Source organism: Typopeltis vanoorti, chromosome 12 (assembly GCF_054136105.1).
Source record: "Typopeltis vanoorti isolate ZY-2024b chromosome 12, IOZ_Tvanoo_1.0, whole genome shotgun sequence".
NCBI classification, from domain to species: Eukaryota; Metazoa; Arthropoda; class Arachnida; order Uropygi; family Thelyphonidae; genus Typopeltis; species Typopeltis vanoorti.
Window position 1 is genome coordinate 46,633,040 of NC_143560.1, and position 13,883 is coordinate 46,646,922.

A 13,883-nucleotide genomic window follows, 5' to 3' on the forward strand; every position below is an offset into this window, starting at 1 on the left:
CACGGGTGTGATTCGGGTCATGAGTGTGATATTTTTGTCAAACTTCAGAATGATGAAAATAGTGATATGACAAGAAATGGCGAGGTTGTACCAGAGAACTGTGAGGGCGTGAATGTAGAAAGTGTGAATGATAGTATTAATTCAGAGCATATTAATGGTTTTACAGAGAATAAAAAAGATGGGATAGATGCAATGAATGAGATCGCGTTGTTGAGTGGAGCGATACAAAGGGCAAAATGGCAACTAGCGCGTATGAACAAAAGAGTGAACGACTGAGTGAACCAGCCAATAATAAAAAGTATGATAGGAAAAATAAGTGTATGAGTGTGAACATAAACAAAATGAAGGATAGAGTGCTGTATGGAGACTCGTTAGTACGAGGTGTGTTAGTAGAGGATTTGACAAAATCGTACCAACCTGGTGCGACCATAAAAGATGTAACTGAGTCTATTAGAGAACAAAAGGAAAGGGTGAAAGAATTGATTCTTGTGGCAGGTATGAATGATTTGAAAGGAGATAAAATGGAAATGATAAAGGACCTGAATGAATTGTTTGAGGTAGCAAAAGAAAAGAGTGAGAGAGTTAGAATGATTAGTCTTTTCCCACGGTATGACAGTCAAATGTTTAAAAGGAGGGCCTTAACTGCAAATGACTTTAGGCGTGGGTTATGTATGACAAGTGGTGTGCAATTAGTGGACGTGTGGAGCGAGTTCGATGGGCAAAAAGATCTATATAAGATGGATGGCTTGCATTTAAATGGATACGGTGTAAGGAGACTTGAAAAAGTGTTGCTGAATGTAGTGGATGTGCAAAATCAGGAAAACTAGATTTATTAACGGGGAGGGTAGATATACAGTCCTTAGGAAGGCAGTTGAATATATGAATGAGTATAATATGCCCGAGGGAATAAGGACAACAAATCAGAATGGGATAGTTAATATAAATCATCAAGATAGGGTTGGGGTTAATGGGGGTCTTAAATTCATGTACACTAATGCTAGGAGTATTAGGAACAAGAAGGAAGAGTTTTTGACCATGGTTGGCACTTCCAGACCACAGGTTATTAGCATTAGTGAATCATGGCTGACTGTAGATGATATAGCTAGTGGGAATGAATGTGATGGGTATAGTGTGTTTAGGAATGACAGGGAGAATAAAATGGGGGGAGGAGTATTGTTGATGATAGCTGATGAGCTGCAGCCAAGGAGAATAGAAGTTGAATTGCAGGATAGAGAAAAGAGCACATTTCAGACCATTTGGTGTGAGATTGTGGATAGCAGAACAAAATATACAATTGGGTGCTGCTATTGACCAGGTGATGGAAAACATGGTGGAGACAGTTTGCACAAGCAAATAGAAGAAATGAGTGGAAGGAGAGTAATCATTATGGGAGATTTCAACTATGGTCGCATTGATTGGAGTGAGGAGAGGACACATGGGAGGAAGGAGTTGGATTTTATGCGATTATTAAGGGATAACTATCTGCGACAGCAGGTAACGGAAAATACAAGGGATAAGAGAGTGCTTGACCTAGTAATTACATCTGAGGATTTGGCTGTAACAAATATGACCACACTGCCACCAATTGGTGAGAGTGATCATAGGGTCTTGACTTGGGAGGTTGCTAAAGGTGTGGAATTTACAATTAAGACAGGGTACATGTGGAATTATCGGGCTGAAAAGTATGACAAGCTTAGGAGTTTGATTGGTTCAGTGCCATGGCATGTACAACTGCATGGACTAGAAGTTGATAGTGCATGGGAGGAAGATAAGAAGTGTTTGCATGAAGCAATGGCTGACTGTATACCTAGAGTCCGAATAATAAATCAAGTAGGGGTTAAATGGATGAATAACACCATTAAGCTTGAGCTGCAAAAAAAGAAACAACTATGGAGGGAATTTAAGGAGAAAGGTGACCGGCAGGCACCTGAACGGTAAGCACAGGCCAGAAGGGTAACGAGTGTGGTAAGAAAAGCAAAAAAGGATTATGAAAGAACATTGCCCATGCAGGCTAAAGAGAATCCTAAACAGTTTTTTGAATATTTTGCAAGTAAAAGAAAACATGTATATGGCAGAATGATTTTAAAGAATGCCGATGGTAGGGAGGTAGCTGAATCAGTTGATATAGTTGAGTTACTGAGTGAGCACTTTGCAAGAATATATCATCCAGGTGGACACTGCAGAAATGAATGAACCAGTAGATTATATGGGAATTGTGGTGAATGAAGTGGAGGTGAGTGGTCTATTGCATAACCTCAATGTCAATACATCTGTGGGATTGGATGGTATACCAGCTCGTGTCGTACGAGAAGCGGCTAAAGAATTGTCAGTACCCTTGACCATTTTGTTTAATTTGAGTTTCGGGTCTGGGTTAGTCCTGAGGGGGTGGAAAGAGGGGAAAATAGTTCCACTGCATAAAGGTAGTTCCAAGACTGCTGTTGTAAATTACCGACAGATTAGCATATCAGGAATCGTTGTCAAGGTCTTAGAGAAATTAGTCAAGAAAAGAATACAGGATTGGATAGATGAAAATGGAATATTGTATGGGGGACAATATGGTTTTGTGAAGGGTAGATCATGCCTCAGTAACTTGCTCACGTTTTATAACACAGTGACGGCTGAACTAGATAAGGGTAATGGGTTTACAGTGATTCTACTGGAACTTGCCAAGGCCTTTGACAGGATACCACATGGAACCCTAATGAGTAAACTGGAGCAGATGAGGATGGATATAGGGTTGGTGAGATGGATAGGAGGGTGGTTGATGGAGAGATACCAGAGAATATAGGAAAGGATCTGAGAGGAAGTGTTCACTTGTTTGCTGATGATGCAAAGTTGGGTAGAGCAATTGTGAGTGCACAGGATGTCAAAATTTTACAGGATGATTTGGATAGTTTGGAGGACTGGGCTAGGAAAAATGGATATCAATTTAATGTGGCAAAGTGTAAGGTTATGCACTTTGGGGTGAAAAGAATAGCAGCAGTATATCAAATTGGTGGAACTGTACCCCAGGAGACTGATGAGGCCAGGGATTTGGGAGTGTTGGTGGATAGGGAATTGAAGTTTAGGGGGGGCACATTGCAAAAGTGGCTAAATCAGCTCATCAAATCACTTGGCTTCTGAAAAATACTTTAACGTGCAGAGATAAACAAGTTGTTCTTCCTCTGTATCGAGCCTTGATAAGACCCCATCTGGACTACTGTGCCATACTGGACTACAGTTATGGGCACCATGGTTTCTTCGTGATGGGGAGGAAGTGGAGAGGATCCAGAGAAGAGTGATCAAGATGATAGGAGGTCTGTGGAATGAACCTTATGAGAATAGGTTGAAGATTTGCAGATTGTAGAAATTGGTCGATAGGCAGAAAAGGAGTGATCAACCCAGAAGATATTTTTGAAAATAGGACTGGTGGTGGGAGGACTAGGGGCCATGCATGGAAGCTGGGCAAGAATGTGGTTGACAAGGGTGTTAGAGCTAGGTTTTTTACTTGGAGAGTGGTGAACGAGTGGAGTAAGCTGCCAGAGTCTGTTGTGGGTGCTACGACCATGAATGAGTTCAAGGCAAGGTATAATAGATACTATGTGAATGTCGAATAGTTGTTCTTGACATGATGTTAGGGCCTCCTTCGATGAGTCTGTCGACTCCTTGGAGTTGCCCGGAATAATAATAATAATAAAACACAAAGGCTTCTAGGAATGATGCAGAGGACACTGACATGTAGAAGTAGGGAGATTCTTGTTCCGTTGTATAAGGCTTTGATTAGGCCACACGTGGACTATTGTGCCCAAATTTGGTCACAGGGTTTTCAGAAGGATGAAGAGATACTGGAAAGGGTTCAAAGGCGACTGACTAAGATAGTTTCTGACCTCTGGAATGTCAAGTATGAGGAAAGATTGAGAAGATGTAATTTGCAGAGTCTGGTGGACAGGAGGAAGAGGGGAGATATGATAGTGACCTGCAAGTTGGTAAGGGGTTGTTATAGGATCAATGGTGGAGAAGTTCTACAGAGAATAGTGGTAGATCAGGGGAGAACCACAGGTCATCCCTGGAAACTGTATAAAGAGGGTGTGAGTAGGGGAGTGAGAGGCAGGTTTTTTCGTGCAGAGTTGTGAATGATTGGAATGCCTTGCTTGAGAGTGTGGTGTCTGCAAGGAGTTTGAGTGTGTTTAAGACACTGTATGATGAGATGTGTGTGTGTGTGATAAAAGGACCTCCCAGATGAGTCTTTGACTCCATGAGGACTTGGGGTAATAATAATAATAATAATAATAATAATATTTCAATGTATTTTAACTCAATTCTACCAATTGCAAAATAGCATGAAAGCCAATCATATGAAGAACACTTCACAATTAAAAATATCATAATGATAAAATGAAGACTGGAGACTATGGATATGAGAGGTCTAAGAAAAAATTAAGGAAGTGAACAGATTACATTAGTGGTAGAATCATATGAAAAAGTATACTGTAGCATTCAGGAATGTGTGAACAGAGCTCATCTAAAATGGTATTGTACCTAACCAGAATTAGAAAACAAGTTGTTGTTTTCAACGTATCAATTCTGAAACTGGAACATAATGCTCTATATATTACAATCTGTCTGTTACACATTCAGGCCAATACATACATAAAAATTCATACCACCATCCAACACAAAAACTAGAAGTCATCAGCACCCTCAAACACAGAGCCCTAACTTTTCATCCTGTATAGCACATTTATGACATGTTGACTAATTTTTGACTTATGCAAAGTAGACACAGAATTTTGTTTTGACTAGGTTTTCCCACAATAACTGGATCACCTGATAACACCAAAAATAGCTTGACATGTTTTAATTTCTATTATTAAAAATCCCACAATTCATTTAAGTCCATCAGACAGCGCCAAATATTTAATAAACATTTGAACTGTTTCATCAAATTTTGCTAATAAAAATGCTTCAATGAAGTCAAAATTGAATACACAAAGAAATAAGCAATTCTTAAATTGCAAATTTTATCCAACCAGAATGGAATTATTGCAATGTAGAATTTTCAATATGTTCTGCCCCTGTTTTGCAAATAGTCCAAATGTAACAATAATTAGAATAGCCACAATTTTAAGGACTGCAAATTCCAAATTATAATTGAATTAACATAGAAAGTTTCCCAGTATAACTTGAATATTATTATTCATTTATTAAGAGGGACCGCGACTTCCACTGTTGCCCTCTCGTCCTCACCTCCTCCCCATAAAATGAAAAATTCCATCTACTAGTATCCTGTATAACCCATTCAGAACTTTATAAGCCTCAATCATATCACTGCTCCATTTCCTGTTTGCTACTGTATGTAAGCCACAAGTTCCCAATCTGTCCTCATAATCTACATTCCACAGTCCCAATATCTTTAATACTTGCCTTTGCACTCTCTCCACTGTATCTGCATTGCCTCAAAAACCACGATACTAGATCTATATACAGAAGTCCAAATGAAGTTGTATTAAAGCCTTCTAAAGAGGCAAAATGACTTCCTTATCCTTACATGCCACAGTTTGTTTCAGCATTGCAATTATCTTCCAAGCTGTGTTTGCAATCTTTGCTATATGACCCTTGAACTTCAACTTCCAGTCTACTAAAACTCCAAGATCCCTAGCCTGAACAGTTTCTTCTAGCATAATTCCACCAATATAATATGATATTTACATATCTCATTACACCAAAGTGCATGACTTTACATTTACTAACACTGAGCTGATAGACATTTTCCCATGCCCATAATTTCAGCCTATTCAAATCATTTTGTAAGTACTGCATATCAGCCACATTCCCGATTACCCTTCCTATCTTTACATCATCAGCAAACAGCTGTATGTCACTTGTCAGATTCTTCACAATATTATTAATGTAAAGAATGAATAACAATGGACCAAACAATGGACCAAGGACTGATCCCTGTGGTACACAGTAGTCACGTTAAATCTTGCAGACTCACATCCCACATATGATGGACACATAAAATGCATCTTATAAGGGCTTATGCATTTTGCAACTCACACAACAGAATCATGCAATGTTTAAAAAAATGAATAAAACTAGAATATTCTAGCCTTTTAAAAAATAAATAAATACGATGAATATAAGTTAATTGTATTTTATATGGTTTCAGAATTGTTTCTTTCACTGTTATATACTGAATAAAATTTGATAAACTGACTGAACGAGTGCAGTGGAAAGAAATCATACATGCTCTGAATATCATCATGTACTATAGCATTTAAATATTTTCTAAGCTTTTCTTGTAGTTCATTTTACTTACTAGTCTTGGAAGAGGACAGATATCTCCATAATTGACATATAACCCTTCTACAACAAGAAACCTTCGTGTGGCTCTAGCCTTCTTAGTATTCTGTATGAAACAAAAAAAAGCTAAAATGACTATTATAAAATAAATTATATCAATCAATATACAAACAAAATCTCATTGATTCATATTGAATATTTATTAATATTTGTTGATTTTTGCAAAACATGGACTAGTACAGACAGGGAACAAGATCAAAATAGAAGCAGTTACAGCATATATATTATCATTCCCACAGAAGAGAGGCCACAAAGCTTATAGCAAATCATTACTCTATATAGACAGGAGTTAAGAAAATAATAATCTGTTGATATTCTTTTTGAAGAGCTGAGGATGTAGGCAATACTTCATGACCTTTAGTCCACAGAGGTTTGGTGAGTTAGCAATTCAACTGTAAAAGAATGTTAGCAGATGTTGCTCATGTACTATAGATTCAGCACAAATATGGTGGAGACATGATGGATGACAGTTCTGCTTAAACAGTGCTCATGGAAATATATGGAAAAGCCGACAATGTAGAAACTGACCATCTATGAGACAGTGGCTATAGAGAAAGTCTATAAGAGAAGGGGGGGGGGGGTCATCATTTAGCTAAACTGCCCTCCCCCAAAAATTTTTTGAGGTTTTAAGTGCATCACTAAAAATGTAAAAGTACTACTCCAAGGTTGGACAGATTCATAATTTGTACAGCATTAGCATCTGGAGAGATGAAAAATGGCTTGAGTTAAAGAATGAATGCCAAGTTTTTTTGTTTTTTTTTTTAAGCTGAGAATGTTACAGAAGTAATATGGTTATGCTAGGAAAGGCTAGAAATGTCAGTCCAAGAAGTGAGAGCTTGACTGTTAAGCTGAGCATTATCGAGCAGGGGGAGGGGAAAAGAATTAAGATATTTTATGCAAGAAATAAAGACAAAACTGTAAGCATTAAAGGTGACTAGTGATTAAGAATTTATTACCCCAGTGTAGCTCAGCAGAAGTGGCACATGCATCCTCTGCCACCCGAAGATAGACTTGAGTTCAAGTCTAGTCACCAACTGGAGGAACTTTTTCTAAGCCTTTTTTTCGACCAGCTCCTGAGTTAGTTTATCTCCAGCATGGGCAAGCAGGTTTTGTCTCCCAGAAACTTGTGTTTTTTTTCCTTGTGTTTTTGGTGGTTGAAATGAAACATGGCGGATTTGATAGATGAAATAACACAGCCCTGGGGAGCACCAGAGTTAACATGAAAATATAAAGAAAGAAGACCCTCTATCATAACATATAATGGAATGAACAATCTAAGAGAAACTGGTAATCCCAATCACAAGGGGTGAAAGACCATAAGAAGGCTGTGAAGTTCTCCAAGTCAAATCCTATCAACTGCCTTGGAAATGTTAAGTACAACAGCACAGGTTTCTCCACATTTTTTCCATAGCATGTACAGGTGTGTGATGTAGGCAAGGAGATTTGCTATGGATCTTGACTGGTAGAATCCATATTGGTGGTCATTAATTAGTTGACAGTTTTCCAAATGCTGAAGAAGTCAACTATTAAGCATTAAACAGCACTGGTGTGAAAGCAATAGGTCGATAGCTTGATAGTAGAAATTTAATTCCATACACAACTTAATTCCATTTTTTGGAATTAAGTTGTGTATGGACTTGCTTCCATGCTATAGAGAAGAAGATGCCAGCTGAGTATAATTATAGTGTAGAGAAGAGAAATGGCAGGTGTTAGTTCAGGAGCACATCTCTTGAACTTTACTGATGAAATACTATTAGGAGCAGAAACTGTTTTGGTATGCATTTTTGAAGATTCTACTGGTGGAAGGCAATAGGAGGCATACGATGCAACATTCCAGGTACAGTTAGAGGTGATTTACTTTACTCATATATATATATACAGGAATTGGATAAGAAGAACAATGCTAAGAAGTCAGCCTTTATCTTTAGGTGATGTTGCAATGCTGCCATCTGGGTAAGAGAGTGAGGGGCATGCAAGCAAATAATAAACAAAGCATGATGTGGAAAAGAGAATTTATAGAATTACGATAATTACCTTAAGCAATACATGATGACAGACTCACAGTGAAATAATACTGGATCTAGTCACATCACCTGAGAATATGTATATAACTGGGATAGCTTTTTTTTTGTCTTTAGTGGAAGAAAGTAAGGATGCAGTTCTAACTTGGGAGATATCATATAAGAGCTTTGAATAAAAAAAAGAATATATATGGAACTATAAGCAGATGATCATGACAGACTGAAAAAGCAGCTTGCAGCAGTGATTCTGCATGAGAAACTGTATGGTAGAGGAATCAATAGTGCATGGAAAGTGGTCAAAGGGTGTCTGCTGTATTAACTTTCATGATGTAATTTAAATGAATAAAAGACATTGAAGTGAGAACTATATAACAAGAAATACTGTGGATCTAATACCTGGAGAAAGGTGATGACCAAGCCCAGGACCAGTATAAAATGTAATCTAGGAGAATGACAACAATAATGAGAAAAGTGAAATGATAATATGAAAAGAAGTTAACCAAACCGGTGAAGTTTGGTTGTTGTTGTTGAAGTTGTTGGTTGTTTTGGACTTACTGTTGAAGCAGCTAAGGCTATGATGCCAGTATGTTATGTCAGTAAATTGAGTGTGTTTGAATGGCCAGTTTTTGTGCGTTTGCAGGATGATTGTTAGATCTTGAATGGGAGAGTTTATTGAAAATTTAATTCATTCAAGATTTAACAAATCTAACATATCAGCAAGGAGAAACTTGTATTTAAGCAAACAAAACGATTGTAAACAGGGCTATAAATACCTTTGAATGTAGTATTACATAAGAAAACTTGTTTATTCAAATCTAAGTAAAGATTTCCAGTTTGTGAAATGTAACTATAAAAGGGTATTCTATGTGAAATGAAATGTTTATCAAAGTGTAAAAAAGTAAAAGGTTCGCGGGTGAACGTTTGGCTTGAGGCATAAGCATTTACACGGAAAGCAGTGCCAGTTCGTTTTCCTGGAAGGCACTACACAAGGAGATGCGGTATACCAGATCATCTCGGGAGGCAAAGGAGACGAGTGCCAATGCGGAAGAGCGTGGCAGTAAAGAGGATGCAAAATAAAAGGGGTTTGCTCCCTCTCTCAAGGCTTTTTGTCTTGTTCTCCTGACCTTTTCCGGGTGTTTTTACATGGTTGGACGTTGGGCCTCTCTCTCTCTCGCCTTCTGATGGATTCCGGATCGTCCTGAGATGTTAGATGTCGGCATCCGCAGCTCCAGCGCCCTGACTAGCTATCTCCTCGGGACGGAATTCCTGAACCGGCAGCTCTGACGAGGACTAGCAGCATCAGAAGCAGACAGATGAGGGCATATCGCCAGACGTTTGGTAAAGCCAAGTAGGATGACCTCTATGAGTAGCCACGTGGATAAAGGCCTAGCGAAGATGTTCTGACCCCAATTCAAGGAAGAAGGATCGGGCTGTGTAAGACGAAAATGTGAGTTAAATGACGGATCTGTTAATCTTACCAAGAGCTGGTAACGTACAGGATTTTGTTATTCCTTTCCCACTTAGAGAGTGAAGAAATGTTATATGGTTAGTGAGCAAGGACAATGTAGTATAGAACTCTTAGGTGATTATCGATGATAGCAGTGGCTTAACTCCACTGAGCATTTTGTTAGAGAAAGTTTATAGATGATTTGTGACATGTATTTTATATGAATAACTAACGTAATTAGAAAAGAATTGAATGGATGAAATTTAAGACTTGAATATTGTGTAGTTTAATGCTTAATCTTATAGGAGCTAATGATTGTATCCAGTTGTGTTTTAGTTGGTTTAACTAGTTCTTTACTTTAGAATGACATGAAATTGAGTGAATGCATAACTATATGTAAATGTATAACTTTAAGATCTCAATAAATGTGCTTTGTGTTTTGTACCTGACATTAGCCTGAGAATGAATTCAAATTACCACTCATAAAAATGGAACCTAAGCGGGGTAGAATAGATGTTTAAAACCCACGATTGCAAACGATTTTAAACATAGCTGTTATAGAGAATTTCAGTACTAAGAGTAAGTATTAGATTCTTCACCTCTGTATGTTATCTGAGAGGGTTTCCCTGGTTAAGAATTCCTTCTAACCTAAATATATTGGCTGGTGCAGCAAAACAAATAAATTTGCCAGTATCTGATCGGGAGACAATCTCAGACAGTAATCACAAAGGATTTTATCCCTAACAATAGGTAAACCCTTTATCAGAGTAATTGATACACATGATTAATCTAGTAATCGGCCAAATATATAGATAGTCTTTCTATATCGTGTACTGAAGGCAAAATTTCGGTTTAGATCTTGAGAGTAATTAGGGTAAAAGCAAATTAGATTTAAATAAGGAAAAACAAGTATAAATTAAAACAAAGCCATGAAGATGGTGACGTAACAATGATAAACTCAGGTTTCCAGGAGAAGGTTCTATGCATCCTAGATGGGATTTAAATCCAGGCCTTTCCAACTAAAAAGGTATCTTCAATACCAACTGAGCTATGAAGTCTCTAATGGGGAAGTGAAATCTGAGAAAATTTTTTCACAGTGTGGCAAGTGTTGAATACCTTAGAAAAAGCTGTTAAGTGATTTTAGTAAAGCATACATTCCAGACAGGCCCATTAGTCCATCTGGATGCTGAAATGGAACAAAATAAAAGAACAGAGGTGGACTGTATAGGATACAAATATGGATGCTGAAGGAACATTCAATTAAATTACAAATGCCACTGATTGCTTATTCAACTTGAGTCTCAACAAAAAAAAAAAATTAATTAAAAAAAAAATTCCCAATGAGCATAAATAGAGCAAGAAATTTATTTACAAGAAAAAATCAGAAAGATAAGTTTTACTTGCAATTTATTCATGTTTCATGATAAAGTGACTGCAAAACTGGATAAGGAGAATAGATATACAATATTTCTGGATTTTGCCAAGGCATGTGAAAGGATTCTACAATGGAGTTTGTTATACAAACTCAAAGGAATAGATATGTAAAACAGGCTTGTGACATAGATAAAAAAGTGGCTGACTGACAGGTATCAGGAAGTTACTAAGGTATGTGCAGAATCCAAAATTTAAGTCATCAAATCAAATAACTGCAATTCTGAAGAGAACACTAACTTATAGGAACAGGGAAGTTATTTTCCTACTTTATCAGGATTTGATAAAACCACATTTTGACTGCTGTGTTCAGAAATAGTTAAGAGAAGACAAGGAGATCGCTGAAAAGATCCAGCAGTGGGAAACACAATGATATCTGGCCTATGGAACTGTGCATATGAGGATATATTGAGGGGATGTGCCCTTCTCAGTTGAGTAACAGATGGAAAATAGGAGATATGACTGAAACATACAAATAAGTAGTAAGGAACTGTTACAATACAACAAACGAGATATTTTTACAGCTTATCAGGTGGGAGAAGACCTTGAGATTATTCCTTTTAGTTGAGAAACAAAGTAGTTAAACATTCCACAAACTCCCCACATCATGGTTCTTCTCATGACATGGAGTGTGTGTGGAATGGATATAGCAAATGTTGTGATTGCATCTCCAATGAATGTTTTCAAGAGAAGGATATAATAGTCATTTAGACATTGTGTAAGCTAGAAGTGTTCCTCTCAATGAGTCCTGGACTCTCCAAAGGAGCCAACATCAGAACATAATGAAAATAATAAAGGAGATAAAGAAATTATAAGGGGATATATTGGATTTATCTGGCCATATCAATACAATTAAATGAAACTGACTAGTTTTGTTGCATATACTTGTGGCTTCTTCTGGGTTAGGATTAAGAACAAAAAATTACAGTAAAGGGCTAATATGAACCATGAGGAGTAATTTTTTAAAGGCAAATTGCAGGTAAATAGAACATATTACTGGAATATGTTGTTAACCTCCCAAATGGCAAGGACGTCTATAGACGTCCAGCTAAATCTAGATATGATTCAGCCCACCTGTTGAAAGTACCGGGATAAGAAGTGCAATTCGATTGTCATGTTCATTAGAAGGTGTGATAAACCCTCATGCTGAAGAGAACGTTTAATCAGATTATCTCGTGTTCGTAGCTGCCTCTCAGTTGCCTATAACAAGAAACACACTTCCTTGTTCCATGCTGGGTAACTGGATTTTAGTTATATAGGATAGACTAAAAATAGAGAAATTATTTATATTTTTGTTTTCTCTTTTTATTGTACAATACAATTTTAATGTCTGGACAAAATAAAGATCTTGCATAATTTCTTCACTTAAATATTGCCTTACCTTGGAGAACAAATTTCATTTTTAATTTTTTTTGCGCTAATTTTTTTCTAATCGCTTACTAGACAAAACATTTTTCTTTATTCTCGAAGAAATGAATTCACGATAATTATTTGAAATATTGTTTTAAAAAAAGAAAAGAAAACCAGCTGCCGACATTCCAGATTATATTATTTTTATTTTTGTACAAAGCCATCGAAATCAAATAATACTTCACAGATTTCCTTCAGGACATGCTGGAGCAACTTTGCTTTATAGAGAATAACATGAAATTCTTTAACCATATCACTAAATTTTTTCTTTATATTATATAGTAATCTACTATTCTTTGCACTTTCACTTTCTTGGTTTCCTTGTATAATTGGTCATTAGAAAATGAAATTAACAGTTATGATTTAATTTGATGATGAAGCATCAATAAAGGCTAAAACCAGTCTGGATAGTGACCCACCCACCATAATGTAATAACAGCATACATTTCCAAGGAAATGTGTTTTTACATTATGGAAAATACCAAGAATAGTGATCAGAACTTTACCCACCTTTGCAATGAGTTGCCCGTGTTTGTACTACGTTCTAGGACTACTTGCATTAGCTCAGCTAGTAATCGCCGATACTTTTATAGTTTACTATATTCGGCATGAAACTCTCTGATTCCAATCCTTGAGTTTCTTATTCGGTTTTAAAACAATGTGGAATCTAATATCCCCTTAATTTAAATAATGTTTATATCACCGAAATGAAGCCTGTTGGCTCTTTATATATTTAAGTTATGATTTAAATTTATATTTAAATTTAATTAAATTAAAATATAAATTTAAATATTAAAATATATATTATTAAATATTAAATATAAAAAAGAATATTAAATTTAATTTAAATTAAATTTAATATTCTGCATAATTCAGATATTTTATTCTCCAATTTTTAAAGTAAGTGATACATTTGCTTATTTTTATCATTCAAAATATGTATATCAAATGCATCAAATTGTGAAATTTCATTTCCTTTCACAATAGAATTGAACTTTATTTCGCCTCTGATAGTTTAACCCCCCCCCCGTTGCATCACTATCACACACCCGAAAACTATTATGAAACATAGGTACAGCTTTTATTTAATTTGTTATTTTTCTCTGGTTACTAATTGTTACACACAACTTTAATTTTTCGATACTGAAACTATGTGGTGATTATTATAAATTAGCAAATTATAAATCAGAAAATATACATATTATTTCCTGATTATTATAAATCAAGAA

At 36.3% G+C, this 13,883-nt stretch overlaps 1 protein-coding gene across 1 annotated transcript in view; it reads right to left on the bottom strand.

Annotated features, from left to right (window-relative positions):
• Spt-I (serine palmitoyltransferase subunit I) overlaps positions 1-13,883 on the bottom strand; it is a 173,383-nt gene that overhangs the window by 69,651 nt on the left and 89,849 nt on the right. Inside the window, exon 9 of the mRNA XM_090402250.1 lies at positions 6,302-6,391. Coding sequence (XP_090258376.1) covers positions 6,302-6,391 — 90 coding nt within the window. The remainder of the gene's footprint in view (positions 1-6,301; positions 6,392-13,883) is intronic.